Genomic DNA, 21,828 nt, shown 5'->3' on the forward strand with positions numbered 1-21,828 from the left:
GTAGTGGAGGTAGGAACAAATGGTTACTTTTATGGTAATAGTGGTCATACAATTCATTTGTCGGAAGCCAATATGTCGGGAGTCATATTGTCGGAAGCCATTATGTCGTGAGCCCATTTGTCGGGAGCTCATTTGTCGTAAACCCTTATGTCGGGAACCAACGCGTGGAATTCGGGCTACTGCGGCCAAATGATGATGGTTTAAAATAAACATTCCTAAACTTTATGTGTGTCGGGTTTCATGTGTGTTACCTGGTGAGGTGTGGGAAAGTTTCTTTCAGACATTTTTCTCTGGGGGGGGGGGGGGGGGGACACTAGAAAAATTCCGGGAAATGGAGGAGTAATTTTTGTCTGGGGGTGGGGTGGACACTGGTAAATTTTCTATATAAATTATATTTTGTTCAGGGGGGGGGGGGTATAAGTGCCCTCCGAAAAGATGCCTGAAAGAAACACTTATGTTGGCCAACATTCAGATTCACATCTAAGTAATACAAGTGTCAGAAGTTAACATATTACACAGATACAACCGTCATATAGATGTCACTGACATTGGCTAAAGTTGTATATAGGTCACACAAATGTCATATTGATGTCACTCAAGTTGGCCAAGGCTGTACATATGTCACACAAATACCACATTGATGTCACTGACATTCGCCAACGTTGTACACATGTCACACACATGTCACATTGATGTCACTGACATTGACCAAAGTTGTATATAGGTCACACAAATGTCATATTGATGTCACTCAAGTTGGCCAAAGTTGTATATAGGTCACACAAATGTCACATTGATGTCACTGATATTGGCCAAAGTTGTATATATGTCACACAAATGTCATATTGATGTCACTCAAGTTGGCCAAAGTTGTACATATGTCACACAAATGTCATATTGATATCACTCAAGTTGGCCAATGCACTAATGCCAGTTATTATCTGTGTTAATTACAAGCCCAGTAAATCATTCAATTAAGCGGTAGTTAATTAGTTTAGACGGTCTCCCAGCGTGTACTATAGACGTGTGAATGACGTGGGGGGGGAGGGGAGTGTTAACGCTCTACTCGCTACAGCTGTGAGGCTTGCTACTGGCTATGTGTGGCGGGGGGGGGGGGTCAATAAATGACGTCATATCCTGGAGTTGTAGACGCTTGTGGCGGGAGGGGACGAATATCCTTCGTCACAATTTTGCATTTTGGCATAATTTTTTAATTACTTTCTCGTATATACGAAGTATAGAGAAAGTATTGTAATCGTGCACAAAAATCACTTGAAATTTTAACAATTTTCACCGTATTACACCTCAGTCCTTCATCACATCCGAAGTATAGAGGACTTATTTTAATCGGGCAAAAATTATCAATCCAGATGTATCAAAATTAAGAGGTTTTGTGTGTAATCCAGTCTGAAAAACTGGGCTTTGCAACTCTGTCCGTATGTCTGTGTGTGTGTGTGTCTGTGTGTCTGTCCGTGTGTAAACACGATTACTTGAGTACCGTTACAGCTAGGTTGATGAAATTTCATATATAAGTAGTTTATCAAAATCGTAGATCCGTATCAACTTTTGAGCGATTTCCGAGAACCGGAAGTGGTACTTTTTCTACTTTGAATTTTTAAAAAGCCTATAACTTGAGTATTATTTCACATAGATAAATGAAATTTCACACATAAGTTAAAGATCTAATTCTCTACCTTCTGTTAAATTTTGAGTAATTTCCATTGACCGGAAGTAGTAATTTACGCTACTTCCGATTTCTCAAAAAACTAATGTAAATTTTTAAAGTACTAATAATATTGCGCACTATTAAACACTCTTTTATTTAGCGTTCACTTGGTGTGCAATTCATTTGTCTACGAGATTTTATTCTATTTTTAAAACTTTAAGTATTTAAAATTGATTAAAAATCATGTCTATAGCCCGAGTTCCCATCCCCTGTTGCTTTTTATAAGAATATTCGAGAAAGTTTAGGGGAGATCACTCCCGGTTTATTTAAAGCTGTTTGTAGCAGCTTTAATAAAGAAAGAATCCTTTGTTATAACACAAATTGATCATTGAAGAAAATGTCAATATTTTAAATAGTATTGAGTTCTACTTTTGGTAAAAATCAGCTGAGCTAGCCAAGTATTTGAAACTTCAAAAGGAGAAAGAAATTGGAGGAAGGTTGAACAATAGTGTCGCTTCAGTTAGAGTGACTAAATTGTACACATAAGCATCTTCAAATTCGTAGTTTACTCTCACCTTTGAAGCGATTTCTGGTAACCGGAAGTGTTAGTTACTCTACTTCCGGTTTCTCAAAAGCGGATAACTAGAGCACCGTTTCAGTTAGGTGGACGGAATTTGACACATAAGTAAAAGATTGTATGTACAGTTTTCTTTTAACTTTTAAACGAACTCCTGTAACCGGACATGGTACTTAATTCAATTTTTTGAGGGGGAGGGGGGACCACGATGACTTGTACCGTTTCAGGTAAACGATATTTCTTAAGTAAGAATAAGATGATATTCTTAAATTACTTTTTTTGAGTGACACTCGATATACCTAAGTGATACTTTCGTCTCTTTATGTTTTCTTAAACCGAACGGTTTTGCCACAAACTTCTTTATTTCTATTATCCGGTTCCATATTGTTATGTAAAAATATACGAGAAAGTTAAGCGGAAATCACTCCCGCTTTATTTGTTGTTGTTTTCCTCTAATTCGTAATTTTCATTTCTTCAAGAAAATTATCAGAAAAATGTTGATGGATTTTTACAGCTCCCTATCATCGCAAGATTTCAACAGTTCCTTATCACTGAGAGATTTCAAACACTAAAACAGCTAATTGCTCCCCTACCCCTACAAGGTAGGTGCCCGAGGGAGGGGGGCGCTAAAAATCTGGGTTATCAGCTTCAGCCAGACGTAAAACCATCTTGTTTTAAAACCCGAGATATTGTCCTGGCATCTCGCACGCCGTCTTATCGCTGGGGCAACCGGTGAGACGGAATAAAAGAGTTGGTTCTCTTTTTCTTCGTGATAATCCTCGATAGACTGAGACAATTTCAATGTCTTTAAACTGTCAGACGAGATGAAGCAATTAATTAGGCGACCTTGGCGTATTAAATAAGTTTTATCAGCGTCACTACCAGCCGTCTTTACACGCCCCGATTACAGCTAGGTACTTTATAGAGCTGAGTTGGCTCATACCCCATATGAAATCGAAATACCAAAGTAGATACAATAACTGAAGATATTTATTTATTTTATTTTCGAGGCTGGTACTTGTACTTTGTTCTATAAATGCAATAAAGGCTAAAAATAAAGGGTGATTTAACACCAAAATCAATCAATAGTCGTAGTAACTTTCCCGGGAGACTCGGGTGTAATCAGCTTTATCAAGTAAGTGAACGGGAAAATCCGTTTCTGGGCGACCTTGATTCTTTGGATTCAAACTTTGACCTTTGTGTGGTAGACACGTGGGTACTTTTGTTGACACTGTGAGGTCTTTTGAGTGAAGTAGACGTTATGTCTATAGATGGTGTAATCACTATGGATGGTGTAATGTATATGGATGGTGTAATGTCTATAGATGGTGTAATGTCTATAGATGGTGTAATGTCTATAGATGGTGTAATGTCTATAGATGGTGTAATGTCTATAGATGGTGTAATGTTTATAGATGGTGTAATGTCTATAGATGGTGTAATGTCTATAGATGGTGTAATGTTTATAGATGGTGTAATGTCTATAGATGGTGTAATGTCTATAGATGATGTAATTAGATGGTGTAATGTCTATAGATGACGTTATGTCTATAGATGGTGTAATGTGTATAGATGGTGTAATGTCTATAGATGGTGTAATGTTTATAGATGGTGTAATGTCTATAGATGATGTAATGTCTATAGATGGTGTAATCACTATGGATGGTGTAATGTCTATAGATGGTGTAATGTCTATAGATGGTGTAATCACTATGGATGGTGTAATGTCTATAGATGGTGTAATGTCTATAGATGGTGTAATGTCTATAGATGGTGTAATGTCTATAGATGGTGTAATGTCTATAGATGGTGTAATGTCTATAGATGATGTAATGTCTATAGATGGTATAATGTCTATAGATGGTGTAATGTCTATAGATGGTGTAATGTCTATAGATGGTGTAATGTCTATAGATGACGTTATGTATATAGATGGTGTAATGTCTATAGATGACGTTATGTATATAGATGGTGTAATGTCTATAGATGACGTTATGTATATAGATGGTATAATGTCTATAGATGACGTTATGTCTATAGATGATGTAATGTCTATAGATAATGTAATGTCTATCGATGGTTTAATGTTTATAGATGATGTAATGTCTATAGATGGTGTAATGTCTATAGATGATGTAATGTCTATAGATGATGTAATGTCTATAAATGGTGTAATGTCTATAGATGATGTAATGTCTATAGATGGTGTAATCTCTATGGATGGTGTAATGTCTATAGATGGTATAATGTCTATAGATGGTGTAGTGTCTATAGATGATGTAATGTCTATAAATGACGTTATGTCTATAGATGGTATAATGTCTATAGATGGTGTAATGTCTATAGATGGTGTAATGTCTATAGATGGTGTAATGTCTATAGATGGTATAATGTCTATAGATGTTGTAATGTCTATAGATGATGTAATGTCTATAGATGGTGTAATGTCTATAGATGATGTAATCTCTATGGATGGTGTAATGTCTATAGATGGTATAATGTCTATAGATGGTGTAATGTCTATAGATGATGTAATGTCTATAAATGACGTTATGTCTATAGATGGTATAATGTCTATAGATGATGTAATGTCTATAGATGATGTAATGTCTATAGATGATGTAATGTCTATAGATGATGTAATGTCTATAGATGATGTAATGTCTATAGATGATGTAATGTCTATAGATGGTGTAATGTCTATAGATGATGTAATGTCTATAGATGATGTAATGTCTATAGAAGATGTAATTAGATGATGTAATGTCTATAGATGATGTAATGTCTATAGATGGTGTAATGTCTATAGATGGTGTAATGTCTATAGATGGTGTAATATCTATAGATGATGTAATGTCTATAGATGATGTAATGTCTATAGATGGTGTAATGTCTATACATGATGTAATGTCTATAGATGATGTAATGTCTATAGAAGATGTAATTAGATGATGTAATGTCTATAGATGATGTAATGTCTATAGATGGTGTAATGTCTATAGAAGATGTAATGTCTATAGATGATGTAATGTCTATAGGTGGTGTAATATCTATTGAAGATGTAATTAGATGATGTAATGTCTATAGATGATGTAATGTCTATAGATGGTGTAATGTCTATAGATGGTGTAATGTCTATAGATGGTGTAATGTCTATAGAAGATGTAATTAGATGATGTAATGTCTATAGATGGTGTAATGTCTATAGATGGTGTAATGTCTATAGGTGGTGTAATATCTATTGAAGATGTAATTAGATGATGTAATGTCTATAGATGATGTAATGTCTATAGATGGTGTAATGTCTATAGATGGTGTAATGTCTATAGATGGTGTAATGTCTATAGAAGATGTAATTAGATGATGTAATGTCTATAGATGGTGTAATGTCTATAGATGGTGTAATGTCTATAGATGATGTAATGTCTATAGATGATGTAATGTCTATAGATGATGTAATGTCTATAGATGATGTAATGTCTATAGATGGTGTAATGTCTATAGATGGTGTAATGTCTATAGATGGTGTAATGTCTATAGAAGATGTAATTAGATGATGTAATGTCTATAGATGGTGTAATGTCTAGAGAAGATGTAAAGTCTGTAGATGGTGTAATGTCTATATAGAATATATAATGTCTTCCTGTGTATATATGTAATGGATAGGAGGATAGAGTTTCTATTGATGGATAGGACATTTACACAATTAATAGCCTTAAAATATTTTTTAAGTCAATAAAGACACAAATATCTGCGTGAAACGGGTTTCTTTTAAGTTGAATTAAACTTCATGAACGAATAGCTTAAAACATAAAAGTGTCGTGATGTTTTTAGTTGGATGTTCTCTTACGGGAATTGTTCGTTTTTAGTCTGCTTTAAATTTGATGAATTTTTATAACAAAAACATGTTTTTTTGTTGTTTTTTTTTTTTTTTTGTGGAGTTTGTTTAAATTCTTTACCCCGTTTGGTCAAAGACAGACGTTTTGTAACGACCCCCCCCCCCCCACCAGGACACTGGTCTGTCTATGAACCAGCGCATCCAGACACTAGTCTGTCTATAAACCAGTACACCCAGACACTAGTCTGGAAACCAGTGGACTGAAACCACTAAGTGGGCGGCGTCCATTCACCGTAATTTAATAGACAGCAAACTTCCGGACTGTACAATAATGTGATTTTTCTATTGGCCGTCCAATGATGTGATTTTTCTTTTGAAAGTCCAATAATGCTGTGTTTGTACCGTCCAAATATATGTTACAGTCGTCGAAACAAATTTCATCAAGCCGAACCCTACCCTTCACCAACCGAACCCAACCTTACCGAACCCAACCTTTCACCAACCGAACCCAACCTTACCGAGCCCAACCTTTCACCAAACGAACCCAACCTTTCACCAACCGAACCCAACCTTACTGAACCCAACCTTACCGAACCCAACCCTTCACCAACCGAACCCAACCTTTCACCAAACGAACCCAACCTTTCACCAACCGAACCAAACCTTACCAAACCCAACCTTTCACCAACCGAACCCAACCTTACCGAACCCAACCTTTCACCAAACGAACTCAACCTTTCACCAACTGAACCCAACCTTTCACCAGCCGAACCCAACCTTACCGAACCCAACCTTTCACCAACCGAACCCAACCTTACCGAGCCCAACCTTTCACCAAACGAACCCAACCTTTCACCAACCGAACCCAACCTTACTGAACCCAACCTTACCGAACCCAACCCTTCACCAACCGAACCCAACCTTTCACCAAACGAACCCAACCTTTCACCAACCGAACCCAACCTTACTTAACCCAACCTTACCGAACCCAACCCTTCACCAACCGAACCCAACCTTTCACCAAACGAACCCAACCTTTCACCAACCGAACCAAACCTTACCGAACCCAACCTTTCACCAACCGAACCCAACCTTACCGAACCCAACCTTTCACCAAACGAACTCAACCTTTCACCAACTGAACCCAACCTTTCACCAGCCGAACCCAACCTTACCGAACCCAACCTTTCACCAACCGAACCCAACCTTACCGAGCCCAACCTTTCACCAAACGAACCCAACCTTTCACCAACCGAACCCAACCTTACTGAACCCAACCTTACCGAACCCAACCCTTCACCAACCGAACCCAACCTTTCACCAAACGAACCCAACCTTTCACCAACCGAACCCAACCTTACTTAACCCAACCTTACCGAACCCAACCCTTCACCAACCGAACCCAACCTTTCACCAAACGAACCCAACCTTTGACCAACCGAACCAAACCTTACCGAACCCAACCTTTCACCAACCGAACCCAACCTTACCGAACCCAACCTTTCACCAAACGAACTCAACCTTTCACCAACTGAACCCAACCTTTCACCAGCCGAACCCAACCTTACCGAACCCAACCTTTCACCAACCGAACCCAACCTTACCGAACCCAACCTTTCACCAAACGAACTCAACCTTTCACCAACTGAACCCAACCTTTCACCAGCCGAACCCAACCTTACCGAACCCAACCTTTTACCAACCGAACCCAACCTTACCGAACCCAACCTTTCACCAAACGAACTCAACCTTTCACCAACTGAACCCAACCTTTCACCAGCCGAACCCAACCTTACCGAACCCAACCTTACCGAACCACCATTCGAGGCCCGTCAAGCCATCGCCTGCCTGTACCAACTACACCAATTACCAGACACTGTCGGCTGGAGAAAATGTTGAACTTTCGGGGCTTCTCAATCAAATCTGGCGCCTCATCGGGATGGTGATGTTAACAAATCGGGCGCGACATCGGGATGTTGAGATGTTAACAAATCTGGCGCGACATCGGGATGTTGAGCTGTTAAATCTATAGTGGTATCTGAATGATGATGTTAACATATCTGTAGTGATATCTGGATGAAAATGTTAACAAATCTGATTTTTTTTTCTCAAGAGTTTGTGTCCTTAGCCCAAAACTTGTGAAATCACCAAAATGTATGTAACGAGGTAGTGGAGTTTAGTTCTCGAGTCAGTGGGGTTAAGTTCACCCACACAAAGTCTAGATTCTATGTGGGTATCTGACTAGTCTGAGTTCACCCACACAAAGTGGGTACCTGTCCATATTCTAAGTTCACCCACACGAAGTGGGTACCTGTCGGTTTCGGCAAATGAACTCCTGTTTGCACTGCTTCACAGTTAAATAGGGGGAAAAACAGATTCCATGCTGTAAAGCTGCTCCAAGCATCTGAGCGAGATATATAACTGGGGTATATAGTGAGGGAATGATATCTCCTACTGTACATGGACACTAAAGATCTGAGCCAGATCTATAACTAGGGTCTAGGGCCACAGAATGAGATCCCCTGCTGTACAGTGACACCAAGCATCTGAGCCAGATCTATAACTAGGGTCTAGGGCCACAGAATGAGATCCCCTGCTGTACAGTGACACCAAGCATCTGAGCCAGATCTATAACTAGGGTCTAGGGTCACAGAATGAGATTCCCTTCTGTACACCGGCACCACGGATGAGATCTATAACTGGGGTCTAGGGTCACAGAATGAGATCTATAACTAGGGTCTAGGGTCACAGAATGAGATCCCCTGCTGTGAAGATCTGTGCGAGATCTGACAACTTTAGAGCCGGCAATTCTCTGCTCATCATGCAGCCATACAAATGGAAATAGAAGACTGTGTGGGGGCTATTACCCACCAGCCAGGGGCTGACACATTTTTTGCTACCTACAGACCGGTTAAACATGGCGGATATGCAGCTGGACATGGCCCGGGGGACGAATCGTTTGGGTAATGTCTTCATTAACGTCCCCGGCTCCCTGGGGGGTGGGGATATTCGGCCACCTCTCTGTCCTCTTGAGTCTGTAACATTGCTGCAATATCTCGCCTACTTTTACACTTAACGAAATGTCTACCTGAACGGCCAATATTTCACCACCTCCTCAGTACCTATCTACTCGAGCTATCGCCCTACCACATCCTACACATTTCACCATCTCTATTTCCATTAATTCAATCTAGTCATCAGCTAAGATTTGAATAAAGATCTAAGTGTAATCCCCCCACACACTGAATTTTTAGACTGAACCAGAAATAGGTTATGATGTTAGAAGTCAACCCTCTAAGATTCTTAGTATGTGATAGTGATAGTGTGTAGCCTTTCTTTATGAGCCACCCCCAACGAAAACATACATGCTAGATCTATATAGAAAATAAATACTTTAAACAGTGACCCCCCCCCCTCCACCTAAAGTTTCAAGTGCCCCATCCCCCGGAGAAAAGTGTCTGAAAGAAACTGCTTGTATGTCCAACCAGCAAGAGAAAAATGTGTTAATGTGTGTGCGAAGTGCATGAAACACCAATGAAATATTTACATCCGTTTCTCTCAGGATAAAACTGTAGCGCGCGCAGGAAGAGCTTACATTAATGGCCATGTTGTCACGTGACCAATCCATCCAATGGTCTTAAGGGAGCGAGCATTAAATATACGGGAGTTGAAATGTATGAATGCTGCATGCGTGTGCATGTAATTATAAAATGTGTGCGCCTCTAAACAGAGTGCACCCTCCCTTAAAGTGAGCAAACAGGTCAGAACCCAATAAATCTGTCCAAGCTTATAACCCCCCCCCCCCCCCCCAGATCAACAAAAAAGATCACGGACACAATCTCACCATCGACAGTGAGGCTAACATAAAAAAAAACCATGAAAACAAATCGTGAGATGATCCATTGCAAAACATTTTTTATTACAAGTTGATGTATGACAGACTAATCATGTACATAAATAGTCATAAATAAGCATAAAATACCATTATAATTAACGACACCAGTTGATAGAGTACAAGCCACACACAGACAGACAGACTGACACCACTGCCCCAACCCACTGTGAACACCACACAGGTGGGCAGACGTGTACTGAGACCGTAACAACAGCAGAAGACTAGCTGGCACCTCTGATACAATCAGATAAATGACTTTAAAAAAATCAATGGATAAAAAAATGTAAGGTAATCCCAGACTCCAATAAAACCAAAATAAATTTTAAAAGTCCAAAAAACTAACAACAACAGACCCACGGTATAATTGTTTTAAAATTATATTGCAAATAAAATAAGCAATCATTATTTTTACCAACATATTAAATTGTTAAAGATGGTCGTTTCCTCTCTCTTCTGCCTAGCAAGTTGTAGGGGAGGTAACTAGCAAGATTATAGTCACACGTGACCATATTTTGCTGGGATGTTAGACTTTCATCAATGACAAAATTTCAGTGGATTCTGTTAATCAGGTCCCCAGTATCCATAGCAACCCGATATTTTACAAAAACATGTATGCATACATAGTAAACAGCTGCAGTGGTTGACATCAACATATAAGGCAGAAACATACACAAACAAGTAAAAGTTTGTATGTTAAAATTGTGGGACTACAACAGGAATTCACCATCAGAACATTCGAAGACAAAAATATCATGAAAAGAATCACAAAAAAACCAATCACTTGAAGTGTTGACAATATTCACTCACCATAATTTTGGACACAAAAGTTTGATCAACCAATCACTTGAAGTGTTGACAATATTCACTCACCACAATTTTGGACACAAAAGTTTGATCAACCAATCACTTGAAGTGTTGAAAATATTCACTCACCACAATTTTGGACACAAAAGTTTGATCAACCAATCACAAACAAGACAAGGAATGTAGTTTCGATTCAAAAATCATTGCACAGTTTACATGAAAACAATTTTCTAAAATAGAAAGCAGCATTTAAATATAATGGATTTTTTTTTATATTAATTAAAATGTAGCAGTCAGCAAATGTAGCAATAAATCAATAAGAGAAGATAGCAGCAGTTTATGTGTCACATGGGTTTGTATGTCATGTAGGTTTGTATGTCACATGGGCTTGAATGTCATGTAGTTTTGTATGTCACATGGGCTTGAATGTCATGTAGTTTTGTATGTCACATGGGCTTGGATGTCATGTAGGTTTGTATGTCACATGGGCTTGGATGTCATGTAGGTTTGTAAGTCATGTAGGTTTGTATGTCACGTGAGTTTGTATGTCATATGGGTTAGATATTTGTCCATCTGAACTCAATGCTGTGGGGTATATAAAATGTCAAAAATTGACATTAAAGTATGCCATTAACTGATGTCTGTTGTGTGACACTACTATATCACCATCCACAAACTAACTCTATAATCTATATTACCATCCACAAACTCTATAATCTAAACATCAGCTATGTCACACCAGCAGATAGTCCAGATAAAACTATTGATACTTCAGCTAGCTAGCACCAGGGATAGGTTTCATTAATTGGTCACTAGTAAGTGACATGTGTTCACTTGGATGTTAGTCATAAGTAAATGGCAAGTATTTAGTTTGATGTCAACAATTAAATGACATGACATTGTGTTAATGTCAACAATCAAATGACATGACAGTGTGTTAATGTAAAGAAAGCTGCACAAGGAAGAAGATTTTAAACCATCCGTTACACGCTGGACAGTTTGTCCTAAAAGTCAAGAATCAGGAGCATGAGACAAATGATCAAATCACAAATCTGACATCCAACAAAATAAGTTATAAAGGCAGATCAGATCTTTTGATATGTCAACAATACAAGTTCTAGAGCATTCTTTGGTTCAGGGTTCATTATGTCATGTTTCACTAGCTCATAACATCAGGTTAACAATAAAATAACCTTAAGGTTTGGATACATAAGTCATACTGAATCTCACTCTGTCATCAACATACAATACATAGTCCATCTATGTACCAGACATGTGAGTCACCAGCATTAACCAGAGTTGCTGCGTCAGTCCTCAGCACTTACTGCACCAACAGTCCCCAGCATAAGTTACTGCACCAACAGTCCCCAGCCGTTGTCCCCAGCAGCTACTGCAGCTGATTGAGAGTGTAGGATGTAGAGCAGCTGAGCTCCAGGAAGAAAGGTCCCTCATTGCCAGCCTGGAAGGTGCAGGGACGGATGTTGTAGACACCCCCGGGGATGTTGGACAGCTGCAGCACGCAGTACCCAGGCCTGAAGTCACCTGACGTGACACGCTTGAATGCACCAGCTGCGTTGCTGACATTTTCACTGACACACGTCACCTCAAAGCCCACACTGTATTGTCTGGATGGATGAAAAAATCACAGGTATCAACATCAGACCACCAGAACATCACAGATATCAACATAACACCAGCAGAACATCACAGATATCAACATCAGACAAGCAGAACATCACAGGTATCAACATCAGACCACCAGTACATCACAGGTATCAACATCAGACCACCAGTACATCACAGGTATCAACATCAGACAAGCAGAACATCACAGATATCAACATCAGACCACCAGAACATCACAGATATCAACATAACACTAGCATAATGTCACAGATAGAAAAACACCATCAACCATTACACCAATGGAACATCAGACACAAAATCTAGATCTAGAAACACCACTATATCAGTAACTGTAGAGACATTACAATGTTAAAATACCATCAACACCTAAGAATATCAACAAAGAGAAGTTAACTGTAATCAAGTCTTACTTTGGTCCCAGCAGTTCTATCATAAGATGGTTGTCCACAGTTGTGTTGTCTATCTGCACCTGATACAGGGGGTTGTTGGTGTAGGTTGTGGGGTTGTTGGCGCATCCACCAGCTGTTTTACCCTTCCAATGGCCAGTCACCTGAGCAGAACAAATCCTCTTCAACAAACACATACATTTCAATCACTCACAACTTCCCTCTCTCTAGCACGGCTCAAGCTTTTTAGACATTAGCCAGCCAGACATGAACAGGGTTAATCATCAATGATTTCTTTCACCCATATTACCAGCCACCACATGTGAGTCTCCACCAGGTTTTGCCCCCCCCCCCCACCCCACCCCCCCCCCCCCACCCCATTACTGCTTTAGACATGAGAGAGAGTTCAATCAGGGGTTGACCTACTGTCTCGAGCTTGACTTTCAGGTTTGCAAGCATGCATTCTATCCAAGCCATCCCCAAAACAAGAACTAAAACTATATTTACTAAAGCTGTGTCTTGACAGTAATAATTCAACTGGTTCCATACTAAAAATGTCTAGTCCTATTGTCGTGTCTGTCTATGATGTATGTCTAAGAAGATTGTAAGCACCAACCTTTTTGTCAAACTGTTTTTTGTAGGGGTCAGGGAACCTTGTCAGTGAGAACTCACACGTGCTGTAAACACGCAGTGTGTAGTGTGTTGTGTTGTTTTTCTCGTACTGAGAGATGACCAGTGTGTAGGGATCCCTTGTGGCCCCTTCCACCAGCTTACACAGGTAATGGGGGCTGTTGATCCTGACCCCGTCTTTGTAGGGGGGTGGGTCATCTACAGAAACATAACATTTTAGGTGGGTCATATACAGACATAACATTTAAACCTTTAAATGTTAACCAACAAAATTGAAGACAAGATGAATCCTATAATAAAAGTTGAGCAGTAGTTGTAAAATGGATGAAGTCATGTAGGTAAAAAATTGACCAGTCAACTTACATGGATAAAAGACTTTCTTCCCTCCATTCTTGTACACAAGCACTGTGATAAACTCTCGGTTGTCAGCAAAGTCAGCCTGAAATATAAATACATAGGCTGTCTTAGGAAGGTCTATTGAAACATAGGCGGTCTTGGGAAGGTCTATTGTTTACCTTGTCAGTGATGTGTCTAGTCAACATTTACCTTGTCTGTGTTGTGTCTAGTCCTCATTTACCTTGTCCGTGATGTGTCTAGTCAACATTTACCTTGTCAGTGATGTGTCTAGTCAACATTTACCTTGTCTATGATGTGTCTGGTCAACATTTACCTTGTCAGTGATGTGTCTAGTCAACATTTACCTTGTCCGTGATGTGTCTAGTCAACATTTACCTTGTCCGTGGTGTGCCTAGTCAACATTTACCTTGTCCATGGTGTGTCTAGTCGACATTTACCTTGTCCGTGATGTGTCTAGTCAACATTTACCTTGTCTATGATGTGTCTGGTCAACATTTACCTTGTCCGTGATGTGTCTAGTCAACATTTACCTTGTCCGTGATGTGTCTAGTCAACATTTACCTTGTCTATGATGTGTCTGGTCAACATTTACCTTGTCTGTGATGTGTCTAGTCAACATTTACCTTGTCCTTGATGTGTCTAATCAACATTTACCTTGTCTGTGATGTGTCTAGTCACCATTTACCTTGCCTGTGATGTGTCTAGTCACCATTTACCTTGCCCGCGATGTGTCTAATCAACATTTACCTTGTCTGTGATGTGTCTAGTCAACATTTACCTTGTCAGTGATGTGTCTGGTCAACATTTACCTTGTCCGTGATGTGTCTAGTCAGCATTTACCTGGTCCGTGATGTGTCTGGTCAAGATTTACCTTGTCTGTGATGTGTCTAGTCAACATTTACCTTGTCCGTGATGTGTCAACATTTACCTTGTCAGTGATGTGTCTAGTCAACATTTACCTTGTCCGTGATGTGTCTAGTCAACAACACCCACACAGCCGCCCCTGCTTGGTTGCCTTTAACTTCCAGCCGATACTGTGGGTTGTCACTTATGTTGTAGGTGTCTCTCTTAGGACCTTCTTTAGCAGACCAGGTGCTAGATTTGGAAAGTTGAAACAATGGCAACAAATTCACTTGAAGAAAAGAATATTGTATGATGCGTATTAGAAAAAAATAATTTAAGATAGTTAAGACCTTAATGTAACTTTTAAAAAACATATGAAATAAGAGACCTCAGTGAACCAAAGTTCATGAACTTACTGGTGCATGCAGGTTGTGTATGTGAACAGCTCTGGGTTCCAGTTGATGTAGAAGACATCAAAGAATTTACAGAGGGAGTCGTAGTCTATCCAGAACACACCTGATCAAAAAGGTTCAACATATCCAGTACACAAAAATGTAAAGTAAACAAATAAAAAACTAAACTTGATATTAACTTAACACTTATTTTTTATGAATAAATATTTAATACTATTTCAACCTGAATTCTGTTATATCAAGTCGCCTTACATTTTAAAATAGAAATTATTTGCGATTTTAAAGGGACTAAAATATAAATATGAATTGAACTAGAAATGTCCTCACCATTGTCAAACATTTGAGCACTCTTAGGATCATAGCTGAGAGCTTTCTGTAATTCAGGCGTCCAGTTGGTTGCGTCATTCTCAGAGTACTTTCCCTTCCATCGCAGGTGGTTCCATGGATTCTTTAGCATGAAAAGTCTGCGACCCTAAAATTGGAATTAATTGTTTGTTAATCATTCTAACCAACATAAAAGTCTTTCAATTACAAAAGTTTGTGTCAGAATTTTAATCTGATTAGAAGATTGTCTAGATCACAATGAGTTTAACATGAAAAAGTGTCTAGATTCAGCAGTTTCTCAAAGCAGGGGGGCGGGGTGCGGTCCGCAACATTTAGGGATGACACTATTCAGAACAATTATATAATTCTGTGAAAAAATTTTTTATCCAGATAAAATAAGAAAATAGCAGGGTAGAGGGGTGACACCAAATTGAAAATACAAAACTGTTGGTAGGGGGTAGGTGACATGGACAGTTACCACCAGGTGACACCCGACCTTATGATTGCCATTGTCTGGATTACAATGACAAATATAGGCACAGTGGTTCTCACCTTGTACTCCTTGATATCCAGCATGGCGTAGGCATGGGTGGGCACCAGCCCCGCTCGGTCAGCATCAGCCTCCGACAGCTCCCCTGTTGCCACGGTGACCAGACAGTGACCTTTGTGAAACCTGTCCAGCAGACGTTTAAATTCCTTGTCCTTGTTGAATTCTGCGGAACCTTCCCTGATGGCAACCCGCTCTGGAATCCATTCAGTCAGGGCATGGAGGTCAATGTTCTAAGATGTCAAGGTAAGAGAAGTGTTAGAAAATAATCAAATAAAGGGAAGTTACTTCAAATAAGGATAACTTTTAAAGTTCTTTTTTTTTATTTCACCAAGTAGACGATTAGAAATTGTTGACTTTCTTCAGGTACAGCATACTGAAAAATTGGATTTTGTTATTAAAAATTATGATTTTATCTAAAATAACTTGATATAAACTTGCAACAAATTCAACAGATAAACTTGTAACAAATTGAGAGAACAATAATATGTTCCTAAAAATGGTGTAGCAGAGAAATGTTACTTAACAACAGACCAGCAACTTACAGAGTTGGAGCCAGGAAAATCATAGCCTCCCATCACTTTCATATAGGCCTTCTCTAGTAGAGAGACCCACAGCTCATTTTTATTGTTGGAGAATGAACATAACAAATCTGCATACTTGGACAAGGGGAGGCAATCATCAATAATTACCTACAGAGAAAATAATTTTCAGAGAGTTATGAATCAATACATTCTTAAACCTGTAGCAAGAACTACAATATCAGAAGCTTTTAAAACAAAATATTTTTTTAAATTTGTAAAAAAATGTTTTGACCGAATATTCTAATCCCTTACTTTTCTCCACACACCGTTGAGATTAAGCTTGACCATATATTTTCCACAGGGATTATACACCGGTTCACCATTGCGATTTTGTGGGTAGATAATGCTGTAAGTAAACAAACTTTTTTTGCAGATTTCATCAAAACTCTTCCCCAATTAAATATAACCCTTTTAATCAACAGACAGAAAATTATTTAATATTATTTAAATTATTTTTTTCAGGTGTAAAAAAAAAATTCTAAGACTTACTTTGTTATGAGTTTTTTCCTAAACCGTTTCTCATATTGCGCACTAATGGCTAATGAAGCTACAAAACTACAATCAGAGACTACAGTCTGAAGAACAAAATAAAGTTTTTTGTGCGCTAATGGCTAATGATGCTACAAAACTACAATCAGAGACTACAGTCTGAAGAACAAAACAAAATAAATTTTTCTTTAGTAACCAAACAAGTTTACAAACAAGGAAAACACTATATATTTTTAAAATTTTAAGATAGGAATTTGTATAATACTGCTATACTGTGTATGTATACTGGCAAGAATGAGAGAAATGTTGAAAACCTGTCGTATACTGAAACTTGATATTGCGTAGATTATTTTTGGTTCATCACAGAATGCTTCTGGCCTGGCCCACTTTTCAAACTGTTGTTTTTGTTTTGGTGAGAGTATAAGTTTGCCATCCTTGTCACTGAGAATAAGATGTTAAGCACTGGATGTTTTCTTTATTTTAAACACAAGATCCGTGGTTCTTAACCTGGGTTTGATTGAACCCCGGGGTTTCGGTGAGTTAGTCTGAGGGGTTTGCTGGATTTTATCACTGCGGATGATAGAACTATTAGGAAGGTTTTGTTGAATGGGCCTATGAAACTGGTGGGGTTCGGTACTTCCCAAAAGGATAAGAACCACTGCTTTAGATATTATCAAATATATTTTAAATGAAGTATAAATCATAATGACTTAACATAAACATAATGAAATCAATATTCCAACTGACTTAAATTGTTCAGGGTAGGCAAATCTTTCTTTCTGGTCAACTGCCAGGAAAGGGACATATTCTCTGCCGTTAATTTTTGAGGTGTTTCTGGAAAAGTAAAAAAAATTGTAAAAGCCAATCCAAGAATTATGAGTAGGACAAGGAAGAGATTTTACACTCAATGGTAATGCATACGGACAGTGATTACAGTAAAACTGCTACACAAATGTATAAGCTTGATAAGCCAGCAATTACCGTAAAATATTTACAGTAATGTAAACGCTTGATAAGCCAGCAATTACCGTAAAATATTTACAGTAATGTAAACGCTTGATAAGCCAGCAATTACCGTAAAATATTTACAGTAATGTATAAGCTTGAATAGCCAGGAATTACGGTAAAATATTTACAGTAATGTATAAGCTCGATAAGCCACCAATTACGGTAAAATATTTACAGTAATGTATAAGCTTGATAAGCCAGCAATTACCGTAAAATATTTACAGTAATGTAAACGCTTGATAAGCCAGCAATTACCGTAAAATATTTAAAGTAATGTATAAGCTTGATAAGCCAGCAATTACCGTAAAATATTTACAATAATGTATAAGCTTGATAAGCCAGCAATTAGGGTAAAATATTTACGGTAATGTAAACGCTTGATAAGCCAGCAATTACCGTAAAACTGCTATTTCCTCCTTGGAGTATGAGCTGGGGCCAACATTGATGAGACCAGACTTTCCACTGGATGCTGGGAGTGTGGTGTTAATTTTTGGCTGGACTGCCGCAGATGACAGGAGTTTATTGGATGAGTTGTCATCATCGTCACCATCTAGGAAAGCTCCAAATCCCAGGGGTGGGACTGCCTTACCTTTAGGAGTTAAACAGAAGGATGGTTAATGAAAAGTTCAATCAGTTCGTCAAGTACACTAGCAATAACATTTTTTGACAGAAAAACTGAACTTTCTAAGAGGAAACTGCTGACAAGTTACAGGTGAAAAAAGCAGAAACTTACCTGTTAAAGTCCTGATGACAGGGGACAGAAGCAGAGGTTCAAACCTACCTGTTAAAGTCTTGATGACAGGTGACAGAGGTTCAAACCTACCTGTTAAAGTCTTGATGACAGGTGACAGAGGTTCAAACCTACCTGTTAAAGTCTTGATGACAGGTGACAGAAGCAGAGGTTCAAACCTACCTGTTAAAGTCTTGATGACAGGTGACACAGACAGAAGCAGAGGTTCAAACCTACCTGTTAAAGTCTTGATGACAGGTGACAGAGGTTCAAACCTACCTGTTAAAGTCTTGATGACAGGTGACAGAAGCAGAGGTTCAAACCTACCTGTTAAAGTCTTGATGACAGGTGACAGAAGCAGAGGTTCAAACCTACCTGTTAAAGTCTTGATGACAGGTGACACAGACAGAAGCAGAGGTTCAAACCTACCTGTTAAAGTCTTGATGACAGGTGACAGAGGTTCAAACCTACCTGTTAAAAGCATGATGACAGGTGACAGAGGTTCAAACCTACCTGTTAAAGTCCTGACAACAGATCCAGGAGAAGGCAAGTTTGTTTGAACATTTTTGCTGCCCCTTTTCTTTAGAGCTTCTGCTCTGGAAAATAAAATTGACTACGTAGACATTGATGAAAACTATATCCCACAATACCCACTGTGTTAAAAGTTAGACATTGATGAAGAAAAATTAACTATTGAAGCAAAAACCAACCATCTAATACCTGTCTAATGCCTGGGTTGCCATCTTCACAACCCCTTCTTTTACTTTAGGATCAGGATTGCCATCTCTCTGCCAAGCATAAGACGTTTATAAAGTCAAGTATATGAGTAACAGTTGTAAAATAGCTGTTTGTTTTAGATATTTTATATCTCTGAAGTAGTTGTTTAAACTGCTAAAATGAATTTATAGCATTTAAATAAATATCCAATTTTGTGAGATACAGCAGCCAGCTTTTTTTTTATACTTACAACTTTTAAACATAAAGATATAGCCTCAGAGTAAAGATCAATAGCTTCTTCCACATTGTTTTGTTCATCTTCTTTCAATGCTTCTGTTAGCAAAAACTTGGCTTTCTCCAAGTTTAACTACAAAAGAGAAATTTTTAAATATTTTTTTAATGCTTAGAATTATTTACATATTTAATTAACGATCATTATTCTAATGTTAGTTGCTATACATTTAAATTCAAACTTTTTTTAAGATTGTATAATATTATGTGGCTATATAGTAAAAAATCAATAGTAAATACCACTACAGGTAACAAACTAATGATGTTGATTAAAAATAAAGACCTGTTGCTCTGTTTTATGATGCTCTGGTGAAACTGTTCGTGTTGATCGCACTAAATAAAGAAGCGATATGGGGAAATAGATATCAGAATTTATAACAATTTATATGCTTGAAAATGAATACTTTCTTCACTTATAACATTGTACACACACAAGAAAGAGAAACACTTACAAGCATTTTTTAATGTGTCAGCTCTATTCATATATTCACTAGCTTTTTCCAGGATGTTGGGAACTTTTGAACCAGCATCAGCAGCTGCTAGTAATGTCTGGGCTGCCTCCTGATAAACAAAAAAAAAGACCACTAAATAAACGTACAAATAAAAAAATTTTGAATTCTTCAATAAAATAAAAGTATTTTATGTAGGCCTAAACACTGAAGTATGAAAAGAAGTATTTTAAAAAGAACTTAAAACATAATCTCATTAACTTACTATGAACTTATGTCTTACAATTACAAGAAGTCTAATGTAATATATAATATTCAATTATTTATTTTAAAATAAAATATAAGAGCAAAGTATGGAATGATAATATTATTAGACATAGCCTATAATTTAAGATTACTAAACCTACTGTATAATAAAAGGCAGCCAGTTCAAAATGCTGTGCAGCGTCATGCTCCACAGCCTGACGAGCTAAATTGAATCCTTCACTCTGTAGCACTGTAGGGTCAGCTCCATGGTAACCAGAAGATGGATCATCCATTTTAAGCTGAATGTTATTTACTTAATTCTACCATCAGTGCCAATACGATCAGCACACTGTTTGTTTGTTGACAGAGTGGGATTTCGTTCTGTAAGGGATTAGAAGGGACAATTCTAAATTTAAAGGTGTGTGGTAGTTAGAATCTAGATCTAGATCTCAGGATCTGTCTAAGACCTAGTCCGAACTAGTCTAGCTAGATCTAGATCTAGACGTCTAGTAGCTAGGCTGGTTAGAGTTAGTTATCTAGTATCTAGATCTGGGATATTCCTGAACAATCTATTAATCATTCATTAATGATTAATCTATTATTAGTATTACTATTAGTAGTATTAGTATTATTTAATTTTATCAATATTTTATCTTGATCTAGTCTAGATTCTAGATTAGATCTAGAATCTAGATCTAGAATTCTAGAAGAAGTGTTACTGTTTGTTTGTTAGTATTAGAGTATAATTAGAGTGTACTGTAGAAAAACACTGTAGATTGTAATGTAGATCTATTCTAGATTCTATATCTAGATTCTAGATTAGATTCTAGATCTCTAGTGCTGAAGTCTTACCTGAGTGAGCCTGAAACTGCAAGTTAGTCGTAAGAGTCGTAAGTAAAGTCAAAGTGTAATTTTCCTAAATTAAATGTATGCCCCGGTATTTAGTTCTAGATCTGTATTAGTTATTTAATCTAGAAGTTGATCTACACTTAGATTAAGATCTGCTTTAATTATAAATAAATTATATGTAGGGCCTATATCTAAAGCTAGAATCTAGAATCTAGATCTAGATCTAGATCCTGGAGTCTAGACTGTTTTGTTTCTAAATATTTTGCTAAATCTTAAAAATTTCAACCCGGAACCTCCACTTCTTCAGAGAAATCTTTACGGCTACTTTCAAAACATGGCTCGGTTAAAATATAGAAAACAAATTTTCGATGATTTTTTTATAAATAAAAATTTAAAAACCTAGGCTAGGATCTAGATCTAGTAGGCAGTAGCGTAGCGAGGGGGGGGGGGGGGGGGGGGGGGGGGGGGGGCGGGGGGGGGGGACACATGTCCCCGGGCGCCGACCTTAGGGGGGGCGCCAAATTGAAAGTTTGAGGGG

General features: G+C 38.0%; 2 protein-coding genes across 2 annotated transcripts; both read right to left on the bottom strand.

The window, feature by feature from the left end:
* Positions 1 to 474: 474 nt before the first annotated feature.
* Positions 475 to 8,362, bottom strand: LOC131947749 (uncharacterized). Its single transcript, XM_059309042.1, has 4 exons — positions 8,355 to 8,362; positions 7,075 to 7,188; positions 6,786 to 6,873; positions 475 to 480 (listed from the first exon to the last, which is right to left on the bottom strand). Exons 1-4 carry the CDS (start codon positions 8,360 to 8,362, stop codon positions 475 to 477), a joined length of 216 nt encoding a protein of 71 aa, XP_059165025.1.
* Positions 8,363 to 9,985: 1,623 nt separating this feature from the next.
* Positions 9,986 to 21,533, bottom strand: LOC131948307 (calpain-7-like). Its single transcript, XM_059309884.1, has 21 exons — positions 21,294 to 21,533; positions 20,603 to 20,822; positions 20,199 to 20,307; positions 20,030 to 20,079; positions 19,706 to 19,822; positions 19,459 to 19,526; positions 19,252 to 19,334; positions 18,405 to 18,597; positions 17,748 to 17,834; positions 17,315 to 17,441; positions 17,001 to 17,086; positions 16,764 to 16,857; positions 16,473 to 16,619; positions 15,933 to 16,160; positions 15,384 to 15,528; positions 15,060 to 15,159; positions 14,760 to 14,895; positions 13,807 to 13,882; positions 13,430 to 13,641; positions 12,838 to 12,977; positions 9,986 to 12,405 (listed from the first exon to the last, which is right to left on the bottom strand). Exons 2-21 carry the CDS (start codon positions 20,732 to 20,734, stop codon positions 12,168 to 12,170), a joined length of 2,568 nt encoding a protein of 855 aa, XP_059165867.1. The 5' UTR covers positions 20,735 to 20,822; positions 21,294 to 21,533; the 3' UTR covers positions 9,986 to 12,167.
* Positions 21,534 to 21,828: the final 295 nt, after the last annotated feature.

Source organism: Physella acuta, unplaced genomic scaffold, assembly GCF_028476545.2.
Source record: "Physella acuta isolate Inbredline_101_S28 unplaced genomic scaffold, ASM2847654v3 ptg000058l, whole genome shotgun sequence".
Taxonomy (NCBI): Eukaryota; Metazoa; Mollusca; class Gastropoda; family Physidae; genus Physella; species Physella acuta.

What these genes read in the sequence shown, in the direction of transcription:
- LOC131948307 (XM_059309884.1), bottom strand. Translation starts at nt 20,734, where the DNA reads ATGGATGATCCATCTTCTGGTTACCATGGAGCTGACCCTACAGTGCTA. An exon ending in TATCTTTATGTTTAAAAGTT is followed by an intron (nt 19,527 to 19,705) that starts GTAAGTATAAAA and finishes TATGCTTGGCAG; the next exon opens with AGAGATGGCAATCCTGATCC. An exon ending in TGTTGTCAGGACTTTAACAG is followed by an intron (nt 18,598 to 19,251) that starts GTAGGTTTGAAC and finishes TAACTCCTAAAG; the next exon opens with GTAAGGCAGTCCCACCCCTG.
- LOC131947749 (XM_059309042.1), bottom strand. An exon ending in TTGGGTTCGGTTGGTGAAGG is followed by an intron (nt 6,874 to 7,074) that starts GTTGGGTTCGGT and finishes GGTTGGTGAAAG; the next exon opens with GTTGGGTTCGGTAAGGTTGG.